At 37.8% G+C, this 15,429-nt stretch overlaps 1 protein-coding gene across 3 annotated transcripts in view; it reads left to right on the top strand.

Moving 5' to 3' along the window:
* The first annotated feature begins 5,979 nt into the window (after positions 1 to 5,979).
* The window catches only part of PCBD2 (pterin-4 alpha-carbinolamine dehydratase 2), a 55,068-nt gene continuing 45,618 nt past the window's right edge, over positions 5,980 to 15,429 (top strand). Inside the window, exons 1-2 of one of the 3 annotated variants that reach the window (XM_007473363.3) lie at positions 5,980 to 9,079; positions 14,540 to 14,671. In XM_007473363.3, the coding sequence (XP_007473425.1) occupies positions 8,963 to 9,079; positions 14,540 to 14,671 (249 nt within the window). In that variant the 5' untranslated portion in view covers positions 5,980 to 8,962. Of the gene's footprint in view, positions 9,080 to 14,539; positions 14,672 to 15,429 lie in introns of those variants that run through there. The other 2 variants (XM_007473365.3, XM_007473366.3) reach the window with 2 other exon arrangements.

Genomic DNA, 15,429 nt, shown 5'->3' with positions numbered 1-15,429 from the left:
ATCCCAAGGTCATAGTGATAGTTTAGATTTGAGCCTAGATGCCCTGAATAGATCCAGCATACTTTCTACTGCCTTCCACATTGCCTCTTTTAACTCATCTGTACAAGCTTTATAGTAAGACCACGTGGTAACAGATGGGTAGTCGATATTGCCCTGGTTTCCATGAAATATTAAAAATCAGTGGAAAGTTCTGTAGGGGAAGGGGGAGAATTCCAAGTTTCAGAGAGACGGCCAGGTTCTCCTGCCCATTGCTCAATTCTCAGTGGCAAATGCTTTCTAAGTGAATAGTTATGTGGCAAGCATTACCTTAGTACTATTTTTAAGGTTAAAATGAAACAATGCATATTCATTCCACTGGGATATATTGAAGGATTTTGTAGCTTATTAGATTTCTTATGGAAAGCAAGTGAAGGGAATTTAAATGCACACTGGGAAGGTGCTGCCTGATTCAGTTGAACTAATATTAAGTGCCTACTATGTGCCAGGCCTTGCAAAGTACTTGGGATATTAAAGGAAGCAAAAATTAATAAAGGAACTCACTTTCTAGTAGAGGAGACAATGTGCAAACAACTGGACAAACATAAGGGTTAAAATGAGACAGTGCCTGAGGGAAGGCATTAACGTTAAAGAGAACTAGGAGAACTTTCCCACAAAAGGTGTGACTTGACCTGAAACTTAAAAACTAGGAGGCAGGGAAGAAGGAAAATGTACCTGGCATGAGAGACAGCCAGCAGGGATGCATGGAGTTGGGTTGAGCCAGAATGGCAAAGCAGTAGGAAGAAATGCTGAGCTCCACCCCCAACCTCCAAACAGATCTAGAAAACAGATTATACTGTATGCTAATGGGGAAATCGGGGGAAAGCCACAGTCATTTCCCTACACCAGGTTGGCACAGGGATTAGACAGGTTTGTTTGTGGACTGGGAGGACAAGACTCAGCCAGGAGCACATCATGTAGAGTTCCAGGGCAGAGAGGGGCTGTGCACCATGACAAGAAGGGGTCCAGATCCATCCCAGAGGGCCCAAGATGTCAGCTCTATTCATATCCAATTCAGGATTACAGATCAGGGCTGATAGAAGAGACCTGTGTCTAGGTATGGCTTTCCTGGATGAGGAACAGCATGCTCTGTGTACCAAGAAGGAAGCAAGTATCTTTTTGTGTTGGCAAAGAATTGGGAACTGATGTCCATCAATTGGGGAATGGCTAAATAAGTTGTACTATGTGATTGTATAATTAGGATCTGTACCCTAAAACTACAACTTCCAGGACCCCACTCTCCTCACATTATGTGGTGATATAGGAAGGATATAAATTTTGTGTAGCCCTGTCTCTTGCTCTCTGCTTCCTCTAGTTGGAGTGGCTGCCAGTGGTTCTTTTAAACAGGCAAGGAGAGCTTGGTCACATGGTCTTATTTTGTTAGACAATTACCTTTTTATTCCTTTGCTTCTAGTGATTATGAATAAACTTTATAAAATATAATACTTGCAGTATTGGACATTAATTTAAATCCTACATTATAACTGAATGCTATTGTGCCATAAGAAATGACAAGATCACAAAAATTCCTGTGATGAAAAGTGAGCTGAGCAGAACCAGGGGATGTAACAATAATGTATTGATTGGCTGTGAATGACTTAACTATTTTCAAACAAAGCAAGGATCCAGGATAACTCCAAGGGACTCATGATGAAAAAGGATATCCACCATCATAGAAGGAATTGATGGAATTTAAATGCAGATTGAAACATACCATTCTTCACTTTGTTTCCTCCATGAATTTTTCTCTAGTGTCTTTTTTTCCAGCACAAACAGGGATATATATATATATATGTATATATATATATATATACACATATATACATATATATAAAATGTAATAATATATTTACAGCCTGTATAATATTATTGGCCTTGGGGAGAGGGGAAGGGTGAGAGGGTGAAAAAAAAAAGAATGAGACATAGATTTTTGGACATAAGCTAATGTGAGAACTTGTTTCTCTTCAATAAGCATATTTATTATAATGGATATATTATAATAAATGAATTAGGTTTTCCTAAGGAACATATTAATAGAACACTAGAAGAAAGTTTACATAGTGAGATGTTTATTGCAAAAGAATTATTTTCTTTTACCTTTTCTCTTCATAAAGGACAGTGATTCATATTATATGTTAATTTGAAAGCATAAACAAAAACTGTGTTTGAAAAACCCCAAAGTAACAGCTGTGTGGCTTGGACTCTAAGAACAGCATAGTCTCAGTTTTAGTTTCTAGGCAAGTCTAAGCCTTCAATGCAACACCCAGGGGAAGCCTTGCAGGTCAAAGGGAAGCCTATTGTTCTGTAATTTTGAGCTATGAGAGCTTTCTAGTTGTCTGATAGGGCCTGAATGAGTCTAGTAGCAGTCTACTGTTGATCAGATCTAAACCCAGATCAGGAACTTGGAGAGCTCAGACCATGCGGCTAGTGATCAGACTTTGCCTTAGATCTGAACACTGAAAGCTTGCAGGTCCCCAGATTGATCTGTTCCTGAGAGCCTGGAATAGCACAATACTTAATAACCCCAAGAAAGTAGCAGCAGATCCAGTCTAGACATTCCCTCCAGAAGTAAAGCAATGAAGTCCAATGTAGGCTAGAAAAATAAGGAAATTTTAAAAAGCATCCCAATATAAAAATCTATCATGGTAAGAGGGACACTTAAGACAAAATCTTTAAGAGAATGACTCTATGTGTATATATACACACACACACACACACATGTAAAACCTTCAGAAAAAATATACAACTTGAGAATAACTAGATTTCCTGAAAGAGATGAAGAGTTTAAGAATTAAAATAATTTTTAATAAATGAACAAACTAAAGAAATTAGAAAAATAAATAAAAGCTATAATATACATATATAATCTATAACATTATATATATGTATGTATATATATATATGTGTGGATATATATATATATATATATATATATATATATATATATATATATATATATAATAAAAAACACTGGGGACAACTAGGTGGCAAATTTGGCCTTAAATACTTCTAGCTGTATGACCTTGGGCAAGTATTTGGTCCCCATTATCCATCCCTTACTGCTTTTCTGCCCTGGAACTGATACTTAGTATCCTAAATCAGAAGGTAAGAAAGAAGAAAGAAATTGGAAAGAGAATTAACAGCTTGGCACAAGTGGTATGAAGATTTGTCCAAACAAATTTCCTGAAATATTAGGATGGACCAAATAGAAGCTAATGATTACATCAGCAAACAAGAAATATGAAATAGAAAGTTTGAAAAAATCAACAGATAATATTATAAGGCAGAGGTGTCAAACTTATGGCCTGTGGTCTGCAAAATTCTAGAGTATAGCTTGAACCAGATTTCAATGTCACTGAATAATTATTTAAGAAAGTAAAAAAATATAATATTGATAATAATAATTTGTGAATTTCTAAGTAAGTACTGAAATAGGTGGGTAATATGTATGGAAAAGGTTGCATAGGTGATGTATCAAGTTTGGATACACCACTCAGAGGGTTGGCCTGACAGGGACTGTGTAGGCCAAAAATGCTATCTGACTATTTGAAAATTGGTAAAAACATTAAAGATGAGATTTATTAATATTCATATAGAAGAGAAGAGGACGAGGAACCAAGGAGTCCCTAGCTATAAAGTCTGGATACTCCACCCTCCCCTTTCTATGGGTCTTGTAGGAGACAGTCTTCAAAGATCTTCTGGCTGCCTTTCACTATTCTCTCTATCTATAAACTCAACACTATCTAGCTTTCTGACTTAACTGGTCTTCCAAATTAAAGGTAGACAAGTTTTATAGTTCATCAAAATTATGACAGCTCTGTACTCTTGGTGAGTTCACCTAGGCCCAAGCCAAAGATTGCTCATGGCCTTTCACATAGATAGACTTTACTGGGTACTGGTAGTTCTCTTTTAGCAGGCAGGAAACACTCAGGACATAGGATCTCACAGATGAAAATGTGGAGAGAAGGTTGATTGGATCTCAGGATAACAGGAAAGCAGGAACTTCAGCTTCCCAGGGACAGGTAGGCCAACTCCCACTAGGCTCAGACAAAACCAAGTCAGGGTAAGTAACCTCTCCAATTCCCTTGAAAGATAGAAACAATGGCTTCCCAACTATCTCTTTGTGCCTGGTTTTATCCCTTCCTCAGGCTCTAGAATACAGTCCATAAAAGTTTTGTGCATGTGGCAAGACCCTCTTTGTAAACTTTTGTATTGTTATTTCTTTTGCAAAGTCTTTTTCACAGTATGCAGGATTCTGTTTCTCTTTGAATTTGACACTACTGATAGAAAGTATCTCATAGAAAAGACTGACCTAAAAACAGAACAACAGGATAAGAATCATTGAACTGCCTAACAAACTTTAACCCCAAAATGAACTGACATGATATTTCAATAAATTTTAAAAGAAAATTGCCCAGATATCTTAGAACTAGAGGGCAAAATAAAAATAGAATCCACCAGTCATCTCAAAGAATGAAATCTCCAGGGACCATTACAGCCAAAATCCAAAGCTTCCAGATCAAAGAAAAAAACTATAAGCAGACAGAAAGAAAGAATTTCAAAACAATATTGTATAGCCAGGATCAAACACAATTTAGCAGCTGCCATTATAAAGAAATGGAGAGTATGGCATAGGACATTCCAGGAGACAAAAGGCCTAGGCTTACAACCAAGAATAATATACCCAGTATAACTAAATATAATGCTACAGGGGGAAAAAAGTAGATCTTTAATAAAATAGATTTCCAAGCATTCCTGGTGAAAATACCAGAGCTGTGTGGAAAGTTCGAGGTGCAAATACCAAAGTTAAGAGAAACATATAAAGGTAATTTGTTGTCCAGTCATTTCAGACTCTTTATGACCCTATTTGGGGTTTTCTTAGCAAAGAAAATGGAATGGTTTACCATTTCCTTCTACAGCTCACTTTACAGATGAGGCACTGAAGTAAATGGGGCAATAGGAACTTAGGCAAACAAATGTCAGACCAGATTTGAACTCGGGAAGATGAGTCTTATAGACTTCAGGCTCAGTACTTTATCTACTGGACTACTTAGCTGACCCATAAAAATGTAAACATTGAAAGAATAAGTGCAAAAGACTAATAAATAAGGATAAACTATTCACATTCTAATATAGGGACATAATAGATGTGTTGTTCCCCTCTGAGTCTTATAGTCATCCCAAGTCATAGAGGGAATCTAATTAGAAGACCTGGGAGCATTTCCGTTTTCTCCTGATAATCTAAAAACAATAGAAGGAAGTTGAGGAATAAACTGAGGGAGAGGAGAGGAGGGAAATGAAAATTGGGGAAAATTACCTCATGTAATTGGAGAATAAGGAGGAAAGCTAACACTGACTGGTCAGAAGAGGGAAGAATATTTTACCATACAGTTGAATTTATTTTACTCAACAGGGAAATAGGAGATGAGAAAAGGAAAGGAGCATTTAGAGGAAGCATAAAGGAGGGATTAGTCCTAAGCAAAATGAACTCTAAGGATATATAAACATATTTATAGTTATTTTTTGGTTGCAAAGAATTGCAATCTGAGGGAATTCTATCAGAAATGGCTGAACTGGTTATGGCAAAGAAATGTGACGCAATATTATGGAGCTGAAGAATTGATGAAGGAGGTGGTCTCAGGGAAATCTGGGAAGACTTGGCTTAACTGATATAAAGTGAGAAACAGAGAATAATTTGTAAATGACAATAATATGGTAAAGACAGACAATTCTGAAAGATGACTTAGGAATTCTTATCTGTATAACCAATCAAAATTCCTGAATAAATGCCAAAATATGTTATTGACCTCCTGAGAGATGAGACTCAGAGTGAAGAACAAGCCATGTGTGTTTGTTGGTATATGTGCCTATATGTGTGTGTGTGCATGCATTTAAATACTGAACATGTTTTGCTTGCATCTATCTTTGCAAAAGGTGCTTTATTTTTCTTTTATTCTGGAGTAGGAGGGAGATTGAGTGGAAGAGAAGTCAGATTTTTGGTGATTGAAAAAAACAAATTGTATTAAAAATTCATGGAGTCAGGAAATGGAATGTTTTGTATTGAAGGAACAGTAAGGAGGCCAGTGTCACTGGACACAAAGTGCATAGGGGTAAGTAGAGTGAGAAGACAAGACAGGTAGGGGCATCCTCAATTTATCAAGGGCTTTAATAGAGAAACAGAAGATTTTATATTTCATTTTGGAGGCAATTACAGAGCTATTGGAATTTGTTGAGTAAAGGGGTGACCTAGTCAGACCTGAATTTTTGGAAGATCAGTTTGACAGCTGGTTGGAGGATGGATAAGAGTGAAAAGAATTTTGAAGCATAAAGAGAAAATCTGCAAGCTATTGCAATAGACATGGTATAAGGCAAGTTTCATTTTCTTTGTCAGATTTTTCCATGATAATATAAATGTTTTGGGAAAGCCTATTCAAACTTTTGTAAAAGGTTTATTGTAATCTTTTTTTGCTTGCATGTTAACAATTTTCTTTGAATTACAGCCAGTGATAGCTTTCCAAGTTTGCATTTTGGAAATTCAACATTTTCCCTTATACAAAACTTATACAAAAAGTTTTATCCTTTTCCACTCTAAAATAACTAGCTCCTGTCATGGTCATTCTCAGGGTATTTACTGGTATCCATTATAAGCTGGTCAGACCACTTATTCTGATATATCTACTAACTGGCAATGCCAATGATTATATATAACACCTGTGGCTTAATAATAAGAATCAGCCAATTATAAATGAACTCTTTTGGAAAACAGGAACCTATGTGTAAGGATGACTAAGGGCTTTTATGGTTAGTCTTCCTGCTTCAAGTCTTTCCTCATTCCAGTCCATCTCACTCAATGCCACTTGGTTGCCAAAGTGATTTTCCTAAACCCTCTGTCTAAATTTGTCATATATCCCTTAATAAACTCCAGTGTTTCCCTAGTATATCTAGGATTGAATCTCATCCACTGCTGGGCATTTAACCCTTCACAACCTTGTTCCTTCCCATCTTTTCTGTCTTTTTATATTTTTTTATATTTTATTCCTCTCCACATATTACAATCTGGCAATACCATATGTCACAATGCACTACACACCCATCTCTTTTCAGTTTCTCAGACTGGAATTTTCTCCCTCCTCAACTCTGCCTTCTTGATTCTCTTGCTTTCAACATTCAGCTCAAGTCCCACCTTCTGCAGGAGAACTTTTGAGGTTTCCCTCACTGCTAATGCTTTTCCTCTGAGACTACCTTCTATTTACACTGTATGTTATTTGCACATAGTTGTATATTATGTTCTCCATTAGACTGTGGGCTCCTTGAGGAAAGAGACCCTCCTGTTCTTGCCTTTCTTGGTATCTCCAGCATTTAAAGCACAGTTAAAGTTTAAGGAATGCAAGTCAAATCTATATAAGTTTATGTTTATATAGTATACTGTGGAGGAGAGAAATTATAAAGCATGCAAAAGGACAAGAAGCTGGAGATTGATCAGCTGTCAATCAAAGGAAGATTCCATTTGGAATGTTACCTGGAAACAGTTGAAGGCCAACTGTTAACTGGATTTTCTGGGCTTTTGGCTGATGGTGGTGACTTTGAAAGAAGAAGCTGGGTTTATCTCTGGGATTTGGGATAATCAAGTTGGAGGTGGCCTGGCTGATTTGAAGGCAGAAGAACAATAGTCCATATATCTCTCTCTGACTTGCTCTGTTTCATGGCAGTGATTGAATTGCCATTTCTCTCAATATCCTCCAACCTAAGGCTCCCGGTAGATAATAGGGAAATCCCAAACCTCTTACCTCCATTCTCCATCTTGTCCTGTTTCCCCCAATAGACCCTTACCTGAGATAAAGATGAGAAAATAATATTTCCTCTGAGACATCATAGCTCACCCTGAGTGACTTAGAAGGAGGCTGAAGAAGAAGGAGGAAGGGGAAACGGAAGGGAAGTATAAAAGGGAGGAGGGTAGGCAAAAGAAGATAACTAGCTGATCCATTAGTTATCATTTATCCATCTAATATAACCCCCTCCAAGATTGTCTATTACATATACTTTATATACATGGAATTCCATAAAAGTATATTTTCTATATAAACACAAGTATATTAAGAATATCTATCAGTATATGTAGTATAAGTATAGAATTCTACATAAGCATATTTTACAATAGTATATTTATATAGGTACATATAGGGCATACTATATGAGTATATGACTATAAAATACATATTTCTATAGAAACGTTTAGAATACACATATGCACGTATTTTATACAAGACTATATATGCAAGCATATATTATATATATATAAATAATTTTATAAAAGGATACATAGATTAACCATAAAGAGAATAAACACAAATATACACCAAGTATTTCATTATACACCAAGTGACACTCTACTCCTAGACCTGAATGAACCCAGACCGAATCCTTAAACAATTTTTCTAGGGCCGAGTTGTGGTGCAAGTAGGAGAAGAGAGTGAGAAAAAGAGCCTTCTGGGACTCCGCAGGTGCAGTGTGCGGGATCGGTACGTGGCACTTCGAGACTGTAGCGGTTCTTTAGGTCCAGAGATAGACACGCTTGCCCACTCGCCCAGCAGAGACCTTGTTACTGAAGAGCACTGGTTTTTCCTGAATTGTCAATAAAGTTATTTCTATCCGTGGTCTCTGCCCCCGAAGGGTCCTTCTTCAGGGTCCTTCTTCTGCCGCCAGGGCCTCTAGGCCTGAGCAGAGTCCAGGGACCCGCGGCTCAGCTCGAGCGGGCCTGGCGGCGGGAGACCTGCAAGGGCTCGGGGAGCGGGGCCAACCCGGCGAGGCGTAGCGCTAGGGGCTCTGGTTGTGGGCACAAGGGGTTAGGGACGGTGCCGGCGGCAGCGGCGGCTCAGGCACTGCCGAAGCTGCCTTGGAGCCGTGTGGGGCGGGGCTGAGAGAACTCATGTCTGCGGCGGGGTCAGTGGCGGCGGTGGTGCTGCGATTCCGGGGCCGGCTTATCCCCGCGCTCCTTGGGTCGCCTTGGGTCGCTCCGGGCAAAAGCCGGAGCCTGTCTGTCATGGTGCGTGAGTGAGGCAGCGAGGGCGGGGGAAGGGGGACCGGCTTCCGGGTGAGCTCGCTTTGGGTGCGGGCGTGTCTGGAGGGTCGGCTCTATCTTCCCAGAAATCCTCCGGGAATAGAGCTCCGGTCCCCTCCAGCGGAGCCCCGGAATGTCAGGCGCGCGAGGCGCCGCCCATATTAGTACTGATTTACTCCTGACGGCGGATAGCAGGACCTAAGATTGCCGGACTTGGAGAAAGCAGAGACCCGGGTTTGAATCCCACATTGTCCTAGGGCCTCTAGGGCTGCATCAGCCGAATTTCACTGGGCAGTTACCGAGGTCAGGTCAGAAATGATTTATCAAAGTCTACTGGGCCCTGCAAACTCCCCTCTCCCTAATCAAATTCAAGGAGTTTTGAAGGGTAATTCATTTTAGATGTGGGCGTTTTGAAGCACTTGCTATGAAATTGTTTCGGAAACATATTTTTCATCAGTTTTGCTTATCTTTTTGTGCAAAATTACAAATTAGAAAACGCCATGTCAAGATTTATGCCTTATAAAAGCAAGAACTTTCTAAGGAGTCTTAAGTATTTGGACATTAGAGATCATTCATTACGGTTAAATTCACTTGTGTTTTTTAAAGCATTACCTGGGAAGTAATATAAATATTGTTTAAATGATATTTATACACATTACCTATCCTTACATTTCTGTCTACGTACTTTCAGTTATCTAAAGCTGTTCTTAAAAATTTCCTGTTAATCAGTTAAATAACTGTTAAACAAATAAAGCTTTAGCTTATACCACCACCTAGTGGTGATAAATAACTTATACATCGCCTATTTCGTGCTATCAGTTTCAGAAACTATTCTACAAACTTTTTACACAGCAGATAGAAAGGTAGCGAGAATGTAAGATTCTATTATGCTTATTGATTGTTAATTGTAAAAACGCATTCCCCTGTTTAGAACAAAGTGCCAACATGCCTCATATGTGTTACACATGTTAAAATTATATATCTTGAAAGATGTATTTGAAGCCAGGGACACATGTGCTTGCCACTGTCAAAGAGAATATCCTTTAGAGTCCAAATGGAAAGAGATTAACTAGAGATGGTTGGTTAGTTGGTGGTTCTTTTTCAGACTAAAAGAAGACCAAAATTACATAACTGGTGATGTCTTGACCCCAGGATAAATGGGATTTAAATGAGGCAGAGTTGCACAAAGTCTGCAGCCTCACTATTGGTTTCCAGAGTCATCAAAGTCCAGTGGCAAGCCAAGATAATTGGTGATGCTTCAGAATGCAGTGGATGATCTTGGCTTCTTTGATGTCTAACCACAGCACCTGCTTCAGCCCTTCTTCATGGCTATTAGAACAAATTGTTCTCATTAACCCTGTCCACTACAGGAAATTTTCACATGCTTAGGGTAGACTTCTTCCACTCCCTTCTTCCCCCCAAACTCATGAATGAGTTTGAGGCCTGTTGATTGTCCTCAACCTAGTTTGTTGAGCTAGTTTTATCAGGGTGTGCCTATTGTGCAAGCTACAGCTTCTTGGAGTCACAGCTGGGTAGCAGGTGAACACCAAAAGAGGGAAAGCAGCCCTGAAAAGGTTCCTGAAACCCTCACACCACAGGTACTAGTCTTCCCTTAACACCCTGAACACTGGAGGTGGTGAGGTGTTACAGATATACCTATTTTGAGATCACATTGTGCTGGTTATATCAAGCACCAGAAAATTGCAGAACTTCATAATTAAAATCATAATATCTTAAGAGAGTTTGGCTTAACTATCTCAGGAAAAAACAAGAGTATGAAGAGTTGTTTTTGTCTAGACTATGATAAAAAATTAAATAACCCAGTTCTTGTTAAATGGAAAACCCATTAGTTGGACAGACACTATTTAAATAATAAACTGGGCCCAGAATCAAAGAGAAGCAGAGGGATTGAAGGTCAGTCCTTTAAAAATTTTTTAAAAGATTATTTAATAAGATTTTTTTCATGTCATTTGTCTTGCCTAGATCCTCTCAATGCACTTATCCTTACTTCCTCCCAGTTAGTCAGTAAGCATTTATTAAATGTCTTCTATGAGCTAGGCACTGTGTTAAGCCCTGGAGATAAAAAGATAGACCTTGCTCTAAAAGCTCACAGTTCAATATATAGGGTAGATAACATGCAAATAGATCAGTTTATTAAAAAAAAAATTTACTATATGTAAGGTCTCTCACTTGTGTATTCTCTCACCTCTGCAAAGGAGTGAGAGGGAGATTCTTTTCTTTGGGGTCAAGTTTGTTTTTTTAAATTTTGCAACATTCATTTTTGATTATTTTGTTATTCTTTCCATTTACATTGTTATAATCTTGTATATTTCCTGGCTCTGCTTACTTCACTTACTATCAATATTCATGTAAATCTTTCCATGCTTCTCAATAGTAATTGTTTCTTATAGGAAAGTAATATTCCATTGCATTCATATACTGTCACAGTTTTTTAGCCATTCCATAATCAATGGGCATCTACTTTGTTTCCAGTTGCACAGTTGCTTTTTTTTTTTAACCCTTACCTATCATCTTGGAGTCAATACTGTGTATTGGTTCCAAGGCAGAACAGCAGTAAGGGCTAGGCAATAGGGGTTAAGCAACTTGCCCAGGGTCATACAGCTGGGAAGTGTCTGAGGTCATATTTGAATCCAGGACCTCCCACCCATGGGCCTGGCTCTCAATCCACTGTGTCACCTAGCTGCCCCTGAAGACTGGTATTCTTTATTCTGCCACAACTGCCTTTCGCGGGCTTTAATAAAAATAATTACTAAACATTTGGTAAAGTGTTATTTGTTACTGGGCATACTACTGCTATTCTAGTTAAGCTTCTATGTAAACTTTTAGCTTTAGATGGGGGGAATCTGTCTGTCAACAAACATTTATTAGTCACTTAGTAAATGCCAGGGATCAGAACAAGTTCTGGGAATTCAGAGAAAGGCAAAAATATAATCACTGCTCTCAGTGAACTCAAATTCTAATGGGGAGATAATATATAAACACTTATGTGCATACAACATATATACAGTGAAAATGGATTGTAATTTAAAGGGAAGACGCTATGGCAGTGGAGGGAGTGACTAGAAAAAGACCTCTTGCAGGAGGTGGGGTTTGAGCATACTGTAAAAGGAAGCCAGAATCCAGAAGGCAGAAGTGAGGAGTATAAACATTCTAGGCATGAGGGATGGCTAGTGAACAGGCATGGAGATGGGAGAGAGAGTGTAGTGAACAAAGATCGGCAATTGCATGGAACAGCATTGTAGATTATGTGGACAGGAGCAAAGTTTAAGATAACTGGAAAGCTAGGAAGGGGCTTCAGAGCTTAATAAGAGATTTTCTATTTTATCCTGAGGTAATAGGAAGCCACTAGAATTTATGTAATAGGGAAGTGACATGATAAGACCTGTGCTTTAGGAAGTAGTTGGGAGAGATGAGGCAGGGAGACCAACAGCTTATTGCTGTTAGTACAGGCATGATTTGAGGAAGACCTGCACCATAGTGGCGGTGATATGAATGGAAAGAAGACAATACTTGGCAAAAGATATGGATATGTGTGATGAATGTAAGAGAGGAGTTGAGGATGAAATTGAATTTGGGAGCTGAAATTAGTGATGCCAACCTCAAATAGAAACAGGGGCCATTAAACTGTACATAAAGGCCCCTGAGGCTGTATATTTACTTTAAAAATCACATATTAATTTTATCCATGCTATATTATTTTTCTTTATTTTGTTAACTATTTCTTATATTTAAATCTGATTGGGGCATGTTTGACACCTCTGGCCTGGATGACTGGGAGAATCATGATGCTCTAGGAACTGGGAAGAGAAGAAGGTTTCCAAGGAAAGATAATAGATCCGGTCTTAATATGTTGATTTTGAGATGTCTATGGGACATCAAATTTGAGAGAAGGATCACTGATTTCTGCCACAGTGGTATCCCTAACATTGAGTGGCATCTAGAAAGTACACACCACTCCTGGCAGTGCACAAGGGTCTAATGGAATATATTCATCCCCATGCCAGGAAAACCAATTAAAAATATGTATTTTGATGAGAATAGATATTAAGCATTATATACTAAGAATAGCACATTTATTAAAGAAACATGTAACTTTTGAAAGACTGATTTAAGTTTTAGCCGCTTCAAACTTGAATATGCATCATTTCCCAATACTTTTAACATTTAAAAAATAGGCTTTTATTGATAACTTTTATTTTTACATCACTTACATTTCTTCCTTTCCCCTCTTGCTCCTCTCCCCAAATGATTTTTTCAAAAAAAGCAGAAGACAAAATTAAGCAAAACCAGTCAACACATTGCAAAACTTCACTTTATATTGGGACTTTATATGTTCCACAGCTGTGGACTCTCATCTCTGTACAGGATCAAGGGACAGGAGAGAAATATTTTCCTAGAGCTCTTCTTCAGAGCCAAGCTTGTTCTTTATAATTTTTGTGCTATTTAGTTTCATTGTGGTTGCTATTTCCAATTACATTGTTGTAATCATTGTATCCATTGTTTCCCTGGTTCTTATTCACTTTGCATCATTTCATGTGTTTTTCCATGCTTCTCTATTCATTGTATTTTTCATTTCATATAGCACAGGAATGTTCTGTTTCATTCTTGTACCACAGTTTGTTTAGCTTTTCCTCAATTGAAGCTCATTTACATTTCTAGTTCTTTGCTACCACAAAAAGCAGCACCATTAATATTGAACCAAATGTTGGAACTTTATTATGTTTACTGTCATATTGTTTTTATTTGATAAACCACCTTGATGTATCTTTAAAAATTTTATTTATTTAATTGATTAATTTAGAATATTTTTCCATGGTTACATGATTCATGTTCTTTCCCTTCCCTTCTTCCTCTCCCCTCCCATAGCCAGTGAACAATTCCACTGGGTTTTTTACATGTATCATTGTTGATGTATTTTTATATATATATATTTTCCCCCTTATTTACTTGCTCTGAAGAAAGGACAGGAGAAAATCATTTTTTTGAGGTATGGATGATTGATTTGAATTTAAAGGAAAAGTCTCCATTGTGGAATGTCACTCATCATTGTATAGGTAGAAGAGTAATTATTGTGAGTAGAAAGGTCTTTTGGAGCACCTTTGAAATTGTGCCAATTGGGGAGTGCTTAATTTGCCAATAGAAGGCCATACAATCACGTATAAATGTATCTTACTTTTGACCTGTATACTTTTTAGAGGAGTGCTGAATGCTTGTGAAAGAGGAAATTACTAAGAATTATTTTCATGAATATTCTATTCTTTTGTACATTAGAGGATACTATTCTTTTAAGGCTTCTCAGCTAATTGGAAATGAATTTTTGAAAAAAACTTCTTTGTAATGTCAATACAAAATGTTATAAATTTGACTAGTAAATTAAAGACATGTCTGAGTGTTCATTTGTTCATATTTATTCTCTCCTAATAGTCTGCAGAATCTCATTGGTTAACAACAGAAGAAAGGAATCAAGTTATACATGACCTCAAAGCCTCAGGATGGTCAGAATTAAATGAAAGAGATGCTATATATAAAGAATTCTGTTTCAAAAATTTTAATCAGGTAAGTCTTGGTGTTATGTTTTTGTCATTTTGTACTGTAAAACTTTCAAATGCCATTGCTCTTCACCATATATCAGTGGAGATAGAGTTGGGAAATCTCCTCCTGAGGATTGGGTCAGAATTGGTCTTTTTAAAAATTTAACCTCTTACCTTCTGCCTTAGAATTGGTATTGAGTATCAGTTCTAAGGCAGAAGAATGGAAAGGGCTAGACAATTAGGGTTAAGTGACTTGCCCAGGGTCACACAGCTAGGAAGTATCCTATTTCAGATTTGAACTCAGGACCTCCCATCTCCAGGGCTGCAGAGTTGTTCAGTCAGGATGAAATCAAAGCTGGACAGGGTCAGTTTTCTGGAGTACTACAATCCAGGGAAATGAACCTACTGGGAAACAAGAAGCAAGCTGGGGAGGTAATTTAGGCCCTAAGGAATGTTGAAGATTTGACTCTTTGTCTTAGCTAAAGCCTTTTTTGGTGACTGTGTTCCTTTCCTGATCTACGCTGACTTGTTAGCATTTTTCTTAGCTGAAAACATATTCCTTCTTGAATCATTTGTTTATCAGGCACTTAGTAAGTGCTTATTGTGTGTTCTAGACACAGTGGGGCCTTGTTTTATGTGACCAATAGGTTCCAAACCCTTTGCATTACTTGAAAATTCCTTATAATAGCAAATCCCATTATTTAATAAATATTTCTTATATGAACATACCTAGGTACCTTATAAAATGTTCTTAGGCTTATTAGAGCTATCAGCCTTATTACT

This window comes from Monodelphis domestica, chromosome 1 (assembly GCF_027887165.1).
Source record: "Monodelphis domestica isolate mMonDom1 chromosome 1, mMonDom1.pri, whole genome shotgun sequence".
NCBI lineage: Eukaryota > Metazoa > Chordata > Mammalia > Didelphimorphia > Didelphidae > Monodelphis > Monodelphis domestica.
This window is presented reverse-complemented; position numbering and strand designations above follow the sequence as displayed.